Here is a 15,313-nt window from a genome sequence, read left to right as displayed (position 1 = left end):
TTTTCCCTGTACAAGGAATATTCAGGATATATTCCATATTCGGGATATGTCAGCTCCATGCTTATCTTCCCAACCCTCTCTCATTGCATACTTCTCAACACAAATTGCCAGTAAGAACCAAAGGTGCCACTTTGCAACCACACATGGATTTTGCTGACAGTACTGCTCACAGATTTAGGATGGTTGGATTGCTACAACAGTATGGAGGGATGCTGGAACAGAACAATCTACAGTCCAAAATATAAAAAGAAAAATAAACAATATTAATACAGAGCCTCTGAATAAACACAGCCTTTGGTAGTTAAGCTAGGATGATCGCTACTAATTCTGTTTAGATTAATTAGAGAGTGTCCACCACAGGTGGAATTGTATTAAAGGAAACGTTCAGAAATATGAACTAGATACTGAATTCAAATAGTTACAAATTTATCTAAGTTATTTTACACCTCTGAATAAAGGCCCAGGTAAAGTGGGCCATCAGGAGAGAGGAAGCAGGTCTAGCAGATGAGATATGGACCAGAGAATACAAATTTAAATTTGCAGTAAGACTTTACTGAATATTATTAACATTTCTAAAATCAAGATAGGTACTGATGGAAGATAGAAGTCCTAAACGTAACAGACAATTTCTCCAGGAAACTTCCAGGAAGATTACTCTTTCAGACTGTGAAATTGTCTTACTATTTCCAAGAAGCAAAATGTAAAATGAAAAAGCCTTCTCTGCAGCATACTTTGCTGCAGAAGGTTTATGGTCTCCAAAATATTCACCTTCCAATGAAAAGAAAACAAACTGCCTCCAAGGAAATGAGGATAAAATATTTTGCAAACTGAGTGGATATCAAGACACAAGGACAAAGCTGCCTCCAATTTTTACAGTTTCTCCCCAACCCAGCTGTATTGAACAAGAATCAACTATCACAAACATTCCCTCACAAAACTTTGTGACATCAATTGGTCATTTCTAGAGACCATGTTTCTGAAGACCACTGCAATACAAATATCCTAAAGAGTACCTTCAATCCTATGTGGAAAGTCAAGAGCCAACACCTGAGGTCATTGTTGTAATAAAATTATCCTTCTGTATAATTGGGTTGAATTAATTGGATTTTGATTTCTGATTTTAGCACTAACATGTAAATGGGTAAGGAATAATAAAGATGCAATTCATATTTTGTATTATATTTAAATACTCAACGTTTTACATGAAGTTAATTACCTAGGTATAATTGTTTCTAATTTAAAAGTTTTGTTCTAAAAATGCAAAAGTAATTCTAGCAAGAAGCGTAACAACATTGCATGTTATACTTCATTACGGAATATTTGATAAATCTGAATAGATTTAGCTCAAAGGAGCTAAAATTTCTCCATTAGCATGTAACACAAAACCAAAATAATTTAATTTTAATTTCAAGTATATAACATGTTTAATTTTGCTTTATTTAAAAAATCCTTTCCCCCCCCTCCAAAAAAATCTCAATTTTAGAACATTTTTCTGACTCTGATTCATAGCTCAAAAGGGTGAAATCAACACTTTACATAATTGATTTTGTTAGTTGAAACACATCTGACAATCATTTGCTCTGCACAGAACAGCTAAGAAATCTGGTAAGGGAGGCAGCAGGTTCCTAAACAAAGCCTTCTGCAAAAAGCAAGGCAGAATTGGGAATTTTGCTTCAGCTTGCTATAAATGTGCTAGATGAATGATGTGTAAATTTTCTCTAAATACATTAGTAACAGTCAAGTTCTCCTTGTTAAAAATGCTATGCCAGGTAATTTTTACTTACAGTCTGAAATAATTTCATAGGAGAATGTGAAATGTCTTATAAATGAAAAAAAAGCTAGTATCTCAATACAGGAATGCAAAGACAGTTCTGTATATTCAAATGGAGAAAAGCACCAGAGAGGAAAAGAACTAAACACTGAAAGGCAGCATACCTGAGGCAGTGCTGGATGCAAATACTCCAGAGATAGTGCTAGAAATACGAGAGGACAGGAGCACTGCTCTGCTGTTCTGTATGCTTCACCTAGCCAAAAACCATCTTAGCTCTTTTGACAAAAATAAAATTCAAGTTCTCAGTGATTTCACTGCTTTGATGTTTTGACTTTCTTTAAATATTTGTGGCAAACATGCATTGCTTAATTATTATTTTCACTCTAATTTAATCATAAAAAGTTTAGGACTTAGTAAAGTTCATAATTTGAGTATTTTATCATTCTAAGTATAGGATTTAGTTAAAATATCTAACTCAAGGAGAACATCGAGTAAAAATCAGATTCTCAATAGCATGACTTACAACAAAAATACAAATTATGAGGGAGCACTCAGCTGCAAATTCTCATTTTTTAGGTTTTTTTAAATCTTACAGATATTGAGTAGTTATTTTCTTATAGAAATTATTTTGTCACATTGCTTTTTTATTCCTTCCAAGCATATTATTCTCCTAAAAAACAGGAGTACATGTTTGGTTCTAAACATAATACTATAAAACCTCTTTTCATTCAACCCAAATCTAATACAGCCAAGTACAACAAACCAGTGAGTTGTCTGCAATGGTTGGGATATACTGCACTGTTGTAGTTTGATTGATTATTATGGGGGCCATAGAGTAGGTAGTTCCAGTAAAGAAAAATGACAAGAACATAAATATTATTCTGCTAATGCAATTACTGAATGAATACAGTAACTTGCTCAAATCAAATATTTGCTGGAATCTATGTAAATAAGAACTACTCTAAGCCTGAAACTCAGACAAAACTCTAAACCCTGTCCTCTCTCAAAGTAATTCTGCTGAGACAAATTAATTATAGGGAAATAAGATCAAAATATTTTTCATTTTCCAGTAGGACTCAGAAAAAAAAAAAAACGCTTCTTCATTTCTTTTCACATCTGCTGTAAAATTATTTAATTTCCATGATATTTAGGACCGTAGTTAAGTAAATGGCATGCACACATGGTTGGTTCACTAAAGTACCAGCTCGATTCTCCCTGAGAATCTTTAAACAGATAATAACAAAAATTAGGTGAGGTGTTTACATGTAAAGAAAAAACAGAAATACTGTATGTTCAAATTGAAAGATAAAAAAATATGAATTACCTTTTTACTTCTTTGGCATCACTTGCAATGAAGAATCCTAAAGTACCTTCTTGAATCTTGACATGGTTTCCAGGATTGATTAATATACTGCTCAGTGAAACAAGAACAAAAACAACAAAAGCATAAATTTAAATTACTTTTAACTGAATATTCCAAAACAGCTTTATTTGGTTCTGTTATAGGGGACCCACTAGTTAGGAAAGGCTGCAAGGAAATTTTAAGCCATTCTTCCTTGAAATTTCCAATCAAGTAACAGTTTCACATACTTTTTACAAAAACTTAAGTTTGAGACAGTCACATGCCTCCGCCTATAATCACATCATTTATGCGTTTACATCTGTTTTCTTATGTTTTTGCATTAAAAACAGACTACATAAAATAACAAAGCCTCTCGGAAACATGATGTGTGAAGCTGAGCATTTCAGCTTTCTTGATCTGTCATGCAAACGGTGAAAAATTCACAATATGGTGAAAAGGGAAGAACCAGCAACCACTATTTGATAACAATACAAAATATCATTTATGAAGCTAAATCCTTTGATGTAAATTTTTGCCAATTTCTACTGAAACAGAATGTTAATGGGACCCCTATCTGAACATACAATGTTATTGTTTAAAATAATAAATACACACATACACTCAAGGGGAATGGTACAAGACAACCAGTCACGATAGCTGAAAAAAACATAAAATGAATAGAATATTTTTAAAACACTGCTATGCAGCCATGGAAGAACAAAAATAAGCCAACCACACTGACAGAATAGCCTCAACTTAATTTGATGAAGGAAATTATTAACTACCATCCAGAACTGAGATACTCCGTTGTCTCTCTAAAAAATATGGGTTTTATTTTCACAATAATTTAACACTAGATTTGAGGTAAGGCAATTTGCAAAGTACCAAGCTAAATATGAATATAAAGACAGATACAGATTTAAATATATTCTCCAGTAAGTTGTATTAATGTGTAATAAAACTAAGCTTCTGACTTGCTAAAACTTAAGCCTGTCAAAAGGTGTCTCTTTTTTGTCTTTCATTAAAGCTCAGCGCTTGTAAGTCAAAACATAGTAATAGCACACATAGGCAATTTACAGTAAATAAAGACTACCAGCAGTTTAAAGACTTGCGGATCTAGCAAAAAAATGATTTTGGGGAAGTATATATAGAAAAATAAATGAAGCACATTTCGGAACAGACATACATTACTAAAATTTGAGGGCCAGAAGTCTTGCATGTTATTGTTAGGAGGGAAAATGAGTCGCAGCAAATCTCTTATTCAAGATGTCATTTATTATCTATACATTAGTAATAGTGTGACAAAAGATATACCTGAAAGCCTTATAATGAGCGCATTGTTTTGTGTGATTACACATGCCCACAAGGCCCTATGGAAAAAATATGCAGGCGGCAAAATAAAGTGCTCATGAGTTAAGAATTAAAAGGTTGGTCATGCAGCCATAATTCAGTCCCCGTTATGTAGACATAATGATACAATTCTTAATTTAATAGCCACGAAGTATTTTTTTTTTCCTCACAATCTGTAACTTCATTCAGTGGTGTTTTACTGCCATTACTCCAGACATGGATTCGTGTAGTTTATCTTTCTTTAAAAATCAGCATTATATTTTTCTTATGTGTTTTTCTGCAGTGTTCATCACTATAGCATGCAAAAGATTCACAAATACACAATTTATTTTCCAAGAAGAATGAAGATATAGTATTATCCCATTTTACAGATGAGACATTAAGTCACTATGAGATATAGTAGCTATTAATTTGGGATGCCTACAGGCCATTTTTTGTAAGTATTTAGCATTGCATAGCTCCACATACACCTTCTAGGGACTTTTGCTGTAAGAATGCTCAGCATTTTCAAAAGCTCAGCCTCTGGTTCCCAAAGTAACAAACGCTTAATCAGAAGTCATCTGTAAAAGGTTTGGTTTAAATTATTAGTTCACTCTCACACAGATAATCTGTGGTAGAGGCTGGAACAGAAATTAAATCTCAAAGAAAACATTTACCCAGATATCCCTCCTTTTCCTTCATTCACAGTTTCAAGCTTTGCAACAAAAAGAAGAGGAGAACTACAGAAAATGGACGTCATCACCACAGAAAGCAGGTTCATCCCCACAGCACACTTCAGTAGTATTGCAAAAAATGAAATGTGATGGTGTAAATAACACCTACATTATGCACGCAGATAAATGGGATGAAGTTGCACAGCTAAACTTCACGTGGTATTTCTTTTGTTAGTGTATTGGGCTTAATGGTTGTGCTTGCAACCAAAACATTTACCTAATGGAGTTTTAAAATGGAATAAAACTGATAAGCAAAAAACCCCAAACAACCCCACAAGAATTTCTTCACATGAAACCAGTCACTCAAGCCACAAACAGATTGCAAAATTTAGATTCCCTGCACAACCTTTTGTCACTGGAGGCAACAAAGCACTTAGTACCTGTTACAGAGATACTTTAGCAGGCCACCACTAAGGGAGATGAGACATCCATTCCACCAGTACACTCACAGAAAAAAAGTTGAGAATCTTAAACCTGTGAGCCTAGATAAGTCACTTCTTAAGAACCAGGAGAGAATCTTTCTGCCAAAACTCTCTAACATCTCCTTAACTGCATCTGTGTTTCAGTCTCCACCTTTCCTCTTCCCTGTCTGCTAATCCTTAATCTGCCATTATGCTGAGAATTTCGCTGTTAAAAATCTTCTACAGATGCTGGTCTCATTTATTTCCACTATACTGTTCCTTCTAAAATATGTGGAGACTTGTACTATGCTTAGGGTTGGCTATTTTTCTCAGGTACAAATGGGTACTACTCTGTCAGAATAACACTTTCTTTGCCCTTATTTTGTTCTTTGCCCTTAACCATGGCAGTATTACAGTTTTTCAGTGAAAACAGATGAACACATTCCTTGACATAGACCCACCTTCCCCCACCCTCCCCCATCCCATACTTGGAGATGAATGAACCATACCCAACTAGTAAAAAATCCTAACAAAAGCTCAACAACCTGAACTCCACAAGCTGAGCTAACCACTAAATACGTAAATGTTCATTCCCCCTGATAGAACTTACAATTTGACAAAGTAATAAGCAAATGAAGCAGTGCTTTTAAGGTGTAGTGAACATAATCTTAAATCAGAAGTAACCGGCTTCATTTAGGATGTAATGTATTGTGTGTATGATTTTGTATCTCAAGGTTTTCTGAGACACATTAAATCAATTCAGATGGGTCAATGTATAGACTTTATTTTTGTCTGATATTATACCTTATTCACATATACTTATTTTCACTAATACAACGTATTTATAGCCACAAAATATAGATGTGATCGCAGTTAATGCAGTATGACCCCAGCAGCAAAATCTTCTGTTGGGAATAAAAAATAATTTGCCCCATCACTGCTACTGGCAAAGAGTTACAGCAAAGGCTCATAAAGCTTTGGGTTTATATACACACTGATATTTAACCAAAGCAAAATCACAAGCAATTTCTACTGGGTCTATATGGATTTATTAAATAAGCTGCTTATTAAAGCAGCAATTGATTTATTTCTTATGAGACTTGTAGTGTCATTAGCTAAAGTTATGCTTTGATAAGCACTCACTCTAATATGTACAGCAAGGGAAATGTTTTGAATTAACAGAATGCAGGGAAAACAGAGGACAGAGAAAAAATAAAACAGGCTTATGAGCATACCAAGAAGAATGCATCGATCGGTTATTTAGAGATGCATTTGTATGCTTAAGCAGCTCATGAAAATATGCATATATATATCCCCACAGTTCAGAAGATAAATACATGGCAAAGTAAATTGGAGTTTTAACAGAGCTTCAACTAATGTCTCATTTTTATGTATCTTCAAGGCTGGGGAGTTTTGCAGGTATAGGAAGATGTAGGAAAAGGGACAAAAGGACAGAAACTCATTACATTTAATAGCAATATATATAGATAATCTGCATTCTGTGCCATGCATTGGAAAAAATGTTGTTGAAAATTACATCCCCGATTTTTCCAAATATATGTTTTTATCATAAAATATAATTTTATTTTTTAGCTCCTAAACCAGCTCATGAAATCAAGCAAGGAATGCCATATACTTTAAAAGCTTCTAAGATCTTGGTCAATTTTCTATAATTTTGTAACATTTCTAGTTAAGGTTACCTCAGAAACTATCAAGTAATAGCAAGCTCAAAAAACTTTAAGTCATAATTTCCTTAACAATTCCAGTTCCAGAAACACATTCCTCAGGACAAAGCTTTTCAGGACAGGGGTCACATGTCGCTGCAAAACCAAAGACTATCTTTTTACTTGCTTGCTCCTCCACCCATGAACATTTAGAACACCTGGCAAGTACAGCCATGTAAATTGAATATGTGTAAATTAAATCTGATTTAATGTGTTTAATGGGAAATTAATGTACTTCACCAGCAAGAATGCAGGAGAAGCCAGTTCCATTACCCTATGATAATACAACAATTGGTAAGCCACTTGTGGAACAGAATATGAAGTTTGGAAACCTTTGCTTTACACTTATGTGATGTCTAGCAAAAGTTAGTCGATTTGCTAAACAAGATTCACTTGGTGACTAGATGCAAGATCACGCATCTAAGAGCAACAAAAATGTCACCTATTGAAAATGTAGAAACCACCCTTGAATTCAGTAATCATAGAATGAATCATGGAATGGTTTGGGTTGGAATGGACCTTTAAAGATCATCTAGTTCCAACCTCCCAGTCACGGTAAGGGATATTTTTTACTAGAACAGATTGTTCAAAGCCCCATCCAACCTGACATTGAACACGAAGTTCAGGAAAGAATCGGGAGCAATAGTATTGATACACAGTATCAATCTGAGTTACCAGGCTGACTGAAATATAAGCAGGAGAAGCATAAATGGGAATTAGTGCACATTTGAGATGCACAGTTTAAAAGAAATGAAAAATTCAAATGTGGTCAGAAAAATTCTAGACGAATCCTTATATATCTCCTTACATAGATTGTTCAATGAAAAGTTAAGATAGTGCGTGATGACTTTTTCATATGTCAGAGGAGAATAGCTATCTGTCAGTAACTCATGACAGTGTGTTAATTTTGACCAATTTACTTACTTGTTGGATTATGTCTTTCTGATGTTTTAAGTATACGTGCTACCTTCAGTACAATACAGGTACATATAAATATCTGCTCATTCTTCTTAACCTGAAACTACCCCAGAACATGAGTATTGCTCAATACCTTTTTGGTAGCACATAGATGATTGGCTGCACAATACAACAATTATTGTGACCTAGATAAAGAATACCATACTATGTCTTCCCTTAAAGAATTAAAAGTGAGCTAAGGTTTTGATTACTAATTGCAGGTCTTCCATGTTTTGCTGAAAAAGGTTTTTGATGGAGAAACTGAAGTTGGAGGTTTGAACTGTAGGACAATTTGTGAACTGACATTTTGGGGCAGGACTTATTCCCTCTATTATTTTTTTTCCACTCATTTCTGCTGTTGGGTGATTTTTATTTGTCTCCTGCTTTCAAATATCATCCATGTTGGACTCAAATTATGTTTCTTGGGCTGAAACAGCATTAGAAAGTTTGATGGCTGATATGTCTTCATGTTATTATAATATATATAACATTATTTATAATAAATTTTCAGTATACAAAAATTTCAATAAAAGACAAAAACCATTTCCTGTAGCTTTCTATAATACTCAGCTACCTTCTATGTGAACTACATGGAAAAAACAACCAATCAGCTTTAGATTCTGAACCATTGTTACACTGTATGTATTTACTGGTAGAGCACTCGCCAAGTGTCATGGCTCCACAATTTGCTTTGCACAGCTTGAAACTGAATAAGCTTCCATTACTGCAGAAGTTGTAAATGGACATAACTTTGAATTCTCAATCTGGACACAGCATTTATACTGTAGATGACTCTTAGATTTGTATAGCTGTCAGTCTTCTCCGAGAAAAAATTAGAGATCTTATTAAGATGGAAGAGGTGCAGTCTTAAAACTGAGCTGACAAAGACACGTGGAGGTGCCCAGCAACTACTGCACAGAATATAGGCAAGGGTAACAACATTTTAGCAGCACTATACGAAGACTAAAAACTGGAAGATGTAGATAAGGTCAATCAGTAGAGAGGTACACTGGAAGAGTTCTTTTAAGAATTTTCCTTGCCAACAGCCTCAGTTATATACTATTCTTGTTTGGTTTTATTTCGAGGTTACATTTTAGACAGCACTAAAGGTGAAATTCATCTCATCTGTGTTAGAATGGAAGCTCCTTTGAAGAACTTTCTCTCTCTGCCTTTGCAATCATGGACTAAATCTGGGTAACTAAAAGGAGATTAGACAGCTAACGTTTAGATTGGTAAAGTTAGGTTAGATGAATCTCATTATCAGTGACCAATTGAACAGTTCATCCCTGCATCAAGGAAACTTGTCTGATTCAGTAACACTTTTTTTTTTTTTTTCAGATTCGTGACTACCCTTGTAACTGCCATCACCCTTGTCTAAAAAATGAAAAGATCAATTGTTGAATTAAATGAAACACAAATGGCAAAATTTTGACTAAACAAATGACAAGAGCTGTAACAACTCTGTTTTAAACCTTGTGGTAGATGTACTGTACCATTCCCCACATGACTGAAACAGCAGCAATATCATCTAGTAGTCAGGAAGATATAATATTTTTTAAGTACTATTAATACATTATCTAAAACACAACTATGCGGTATTACTGACTATAGCTACCAATTTTTAAATAAAACCAACTATTATTCTTGATTGTTTTATGTCATGCCCAGATGAAATGCACCACTATTAGCATAATGGCCTTTTAAAATGTGCCATGTCATTCATACAACTATAGAGTTAGAATTACAAAATTAGTTTGAGACAATATTTTTTGTTTCAGGGTATGTTTTGAAGTGGAGTGTGAGGGTAGGTGCACAAATCCCACAGTGGGAGTTGTGTGCATACCAGCTTCACACTGATTATAACTCATAAGTATCACTTCTTTCTTCTGGGCTCTATCATTGACGTTAATTCAGATCCATATTGCTCTACACAGAAAAATCCAGTAAGACACTAAAAAGAATACAAGGCAAAAGACACAGTGCACATTACATGCTACCGTATATTAAAGCTTAATTACTACAAGCGTATAAAAGGTTGCTCCCAGGAGTTAAGATCTTTACAATAGCAGATACTAAGTTATGGTCTACAGGATGGGCATTTTATTGGGGCATAGTCCAAACTAATTCAACAGTGCTGGTGAATTCAATACACTTTGAAACAATTAAATTATTCCTTCTGTTTCCAGAAGTGATTGATTAACAGTACAATGAAACAGCACAATATACTTTATTCTGGGAGCAAGCAACTTCACTTGGTACAACACCTCTTCATATTGCTTATCATGCCAGCGTTAACATGCCTTCACCACAAGATAATATATACTTAAAAGCAAGAAGCGAAGTAGAGGTGCAACAACTGCAGATCCTTGAAGATGCTAAGTGTTGCAGTAACTTCTCTGCAGTTGGATCATATCAATAATGCCAAACTGACAGGAAGCCACCTCTCTTTTCACACATCTACTCAGAAACCACAGGAGAATAAGACTAAAAATTAAATAAATATAACACATACAACACACACAACAGAACAGACATGGAAAGTAAAGTCTGGAGAGTATGATGAAGAAGAAAGTTGAAATGTCTGGACAATGAGAATAGGTCTCCAAAGAGCACCACTGACAGTCAGATAGACTACTACAAGCAATGAGAAAAACAAAGCTGGGATGGGGAAGAGAGATGAGGAGAGGATATGGAAGAGCATGCCTTATTTACTTCATCCAAACCAACAGCAGCAAGATAGAATGTAGACTAGAGAGGGGCTCACAGCATGGTATACCAAAAGAAAATGCAAAACATGCCATCCCAAAGAAAACCAAACAGAAACAAATACATTCAGTAACGTTTTCATAAGTGAGCTTAATAAATGTCATTAAAATGAATGTGACACATAGTACAAACTATCCATGGCACTTTCACTGGAACAGTACAATAGTTTTAATGAGTACTGTATTATGAATAACTGGGCTCAAAACAGGACCAGCAATGCAAAGAATCACATATTTGGTTGTTGTTAATGGAAGGTGAGACTACAAGAGAACATGAACTACTGGTATTGTAAGACGCGTTTTGAAGGAAGACTCTGGGGAAAGAAGGACATCAATGAAAGTGTGAATATGGAGACAATATGGCAGTGCAAGGGCTGGTAAAGACGAAATATACATCGTCACGATACAGTACAAATGAAAAAAGAGGAGGGGAGATGTTAACAATAAAGTCTGCTTTTCCGATGCAACAATCTGAAACACCAATGACTCCACAAGAGGGGAAAAAAAAAAAAAAAGGCCTAAAAGAATTATACTGTTTTATTTTGTACTTCCTGCAAAGAAGTTAGTGCGTGAGTCACAAGAACCAATTGAGAGACAAAATGCTATTCTCTCTCCTCTTTGAGATTGGGGGCTCATATATAAATATACACACAAATATATATATATATACACACACATAGACAGATGAATATATATATATGTATATATGTGTGTGTATATACAGAGAAAGATAGACAAAGATGTTATCTTCCTGTGTTCTTGGCAAGGAATTAGTCCTGAAGTTAGAAGGAGTGGAGGTAGGATTGAGGTTGGAAGGAAAGGTAACGAAGAGGGCATACCGCTTTCGGCTTCTGCAAACGACAAGAAAAAAATTGCAAATCAAACACTTTGATAAGAAACCAACTGACACCAAAGCAAAAGCAAAAAAACCCTTTATTTAGAAGTCTTCAAGGCTCAAAGGTTTTTCTGCTGAGAATGAGAACAAGTATATGGATAGACAAAGAGAAAATTTAACAAGAGGAGTAAACACAGGGTGCAGGAGGGAAGAATCCTGGTTCGGCTTTCCTTCTTGCTTACTCACGTGGAAAAAAGAAAAAACATAAGGGGAAAAAGGAAGGCAAAAGTATCTCTAAAAAGGGATTTCAGATGAGGAGTTTGAATGTCTGCATTTTGAACTGATACTTTTTGCTATCTATTCAGCAAGCTCTGCTGGGACATTTTCAGGTTGATGTTCTCCATGTTCCTTTAGCATTTTTTCTACAGAAGAAAAAAAACCTCTCTACAAATGCACTAAGGAAGACCATTTTTTAAGCTAAAATATTGGACTTGCATCAAGGACACAAAAACTTATTTAAGAACTACTTCCTGCTCTTAATAACTGATTATAATACTACCCGATACTAATTAAAGATGAAGGAATGGCTGACTCATATTGTGACCTGGAACTACTGAAGTGCAGACCTTAGGAGACAGCCAGAAACCCACTAAATTCAGTCACATTTTGTAAACTCAGAGGTTTGTTTGATAACTGAGCAGTAATTTAAACATTATTAAATAAATACATGTAAAGGTAAAAAAAAGATTTAATCATGACTATTTTAATTAATCTTTAAGAAACCCTGGTGAGAAACAGCTGCATAAAAAGATAAACATTCTATAGCTACTTAACCCATTATTTGAAAATAAGTTTGTATTTATTGTACATATAACTATATTACCTATATTTAGGCTTGAAAACTATTAAATTCTGCTTTTAAGCAATCTTGTAAAATCATAAATTAACAATCTAATACTGTCAAAACTTGTTATTAAGGTGTGCTTACTGTTTTGTGTAGCTTTATTAGGAGTCAGGCAGAAAGGAGAAAAAACCCAACTGCAAGCAGGAAGCTCAGCTACTGCTAACATGTACGTTAATATTAGCTTGGATAGAGTTCTGATGATTTATAATTACTATTCATCTCAAATTCCCTATGGTAAAGTTAAGACTATCAGAAAGCTTTCGAAAAATGACATATAGGAGACTGCCTGGGGGGAAAAAATGGTGCATAGGTAAATGAGTATTTATGATATTCTACATGTAATGAAGACATTAAAGTCAATGAAAATTCTGCCACTGACTTAAAATGGTACTAGGATTTATCCTTAACACTGAGGTGAAAATTTAGAGAGGGAATTAGGAAATCTAGAATGCTCCACATTACCACTTTTGAGAGCTGCACGCATTTCTGAAATGACATTGCGTTGCTTTAGCTCTGAGAGCAACCTAATGAAGGCAGACAAAACCAATCTTAACAGCAAACTCACTGTCTAAGAAAGAAATCAATTATATAATTTACTTATATAGATATTCTATTATGACTGGTAACAAAAATTGAACTCGTGGGAGTAAGTTCTTCTCATCCCTTAGGCAGAAAGAGTGCTTTGAAAATTTCCTCTGCTGCTGAAAATACTGGTCCTAGACCTGTCCCAGCTATAGCTGGAAATACTAGCTCTTAATAAAAGGGTGCCACCTAGATAATATGCTAAATTTTATTTATATTTCTCATTCTTGCTCTAAATTGTAAACTACGTAAAACCTCTCAAGAATTTTACAAAGTATGAATCTAAACTATAATCATAAAATAAACCAGCACATATCTACTCTTAGTCACTCTCATAAAGAGTGAAAGCTAAAAGGGTACCATAATCAGTTCCCCCTTCACCTTTATGAAGAATTACCAATGAAGAACTTAAGATATGAAGTAGAATAAAATATTTCCAAAGTCAACATCACAAACATAATTGGCAAAAGACAAATTTATCTTGTTCAAAGACAGCTTGCACTTGTAAACCACGTTATTCGAATTTTTATCTTAATTCCCCACCTTTTCGTTTAATAAGATGCAAGGAAATGCAAGTATATCTAAGAAGTGAGGAACTGAAGTTTTGTTTCATTACCTTTTATGTTAGACTAAAAGGCTCCAGCTCAGAAAATCACAACTATGTTCTTAAAATATTTGAGTTGAAGAGCACAGGAACAAGTAGAACAGTAAAGATATGCTACAAGTAGCTCTGTGATTCACCAAACAGTGACAATAAAATTATCATTGGTTAATAAAGTCAGCAGATATTACTGTGGATCAGGATTATAAGAAAATGTGAATACCTAGCTTACATGCTCTCCTCTTGTTACATATATGTTGAAAAAATTCAGTTGTTAACATCCCTTTTTTGGTATTGTTTCCTGCAATTTTCAGCCTCTTTTTTACCAAATTAATTAATTGTGAACTGTTACCTGTGTGGCTTTAAGTAAGAAGGAATATATGATTGTATCACATTGTGTTATTTTTTGTGGGATCCTCTGCATCACCTTGTGATTAAGAACTCAATCCAACTCCCACTGAAGTTAGTGCAAAGAATGATATGGAAGCCATGAATTATCTGTTATTACTGAAAAAGACTGTAATATTAGCACTGATGTAAGTAAATGACAACTAACGTAATGACAACCTAAAGTTGGGCAATAATTCTTAGGAGAACCAACAGAAAACAAATGTTTTCTAATATTGGAAATACAAAATCTGGTGAATAGTTCCACTGCTGTTACTATCATATTTTTCTTTTTTTTTTGGAAGAGATTAAACTGTTCAGAGACAACAGAATAATAAATCATTTGCTTTACATTAGCTCATGTGGAACGAGATCATTCAATGGAAAAGTATTTTAAGAGCTCATTGGGGCTGGAAACATTAAAAAAAATCTGATATTTCAAAAGAAAAAATATTTCTTAATCAGCATAGTGTGGACAAAACTAATATCAAATAGCACATACACCACTTCACATATCACTTTATAACATAGGAAAGAATCAAGCAAAATCAACTATAGGGCATGGAAATAAAGAAAAATGACAACATACAATAATAAACATTGAAATAAACTTTTAAGACCTCAGAAATCGTGGCATGAGCTCAAATGACAAAACTTTTTCCAGAATATAAATTTTGACAGAGGAAAATAAAATTCAGCTTAGAGTCAGTATTGTCATATAGCACTGATGGACAAGTTGATAGAAGATTCACTCCAAGGTTCACTTGGATTTTTAGGAATTTTTGTACAAAAAACACACAAGAAACACTTCTTTTTCTGTCCGTGAATCTGTACTAGTACTAATGATTTTTCTTCTCTTTGGTTAAGGACAGGAGTCAGCCAGTTGGTAATTTCAAGGCTAAATTAATCTTTTCCAGTTTCATGATGTTATTCATATAGGCAAGTTTTGTCAGAGCAGATACTATATAAATACTACATTTA

At 34.3% G+C, this 15,313-nt stretch overlaps 1 protein-coding gene across 18 annotated transcripts in view; it reads right to left on the bottom strand.

The window, feature by feature from the left end:
• The window catches only part of KCNMA1 (potassium large conductance calcium-activated channel, subfamily M, alpha member 1), a 502,219-nt gene that overhangs the window by 105,565 nt on the left and 381,341 nt on the right, over window positions 1-15,313 (bottom strand). For 11 of the 18 annotated variants that reach the window (XM_009888635.1, XM_009888642.1, XM_009888633.1 and 8 more), the window contains exon 17: window positions 3,096-3,182. In XM_009888635.1, the coding sequence (XP_009886937.1) occupies window positions 3,096-3,182 (87 nt within the window). Of the gene's footprint in view, window positions 1-3,095; window positions 3,183-11,862; window positions 11,875-15,313 lie in introns of all 18 variants that reach the window. The other 7 variants (XM_009888636.1, XM_009888640.1, XM_009888637.1 and 4 more) reach the window with 1 other exon arrangement.

This window comes from Charadrius vociferus, unplaced genomic scaffold, assembly GCF_000708025.1.
Source record: "Charadrius vociferus isolate BGI_N301 unplaced genomic scaffold, ASM70802v2 scaffold187, whole genome shotgun sequence".
NCBI lineage: Eukaryota > Metazoa > Chordata > Aves > Charadriiformes > Charadriidae > Charadrius > Charadrius vociferus.
This window is presented reverse-complemented; position numbering and strand designations above follow the sequence as displayed.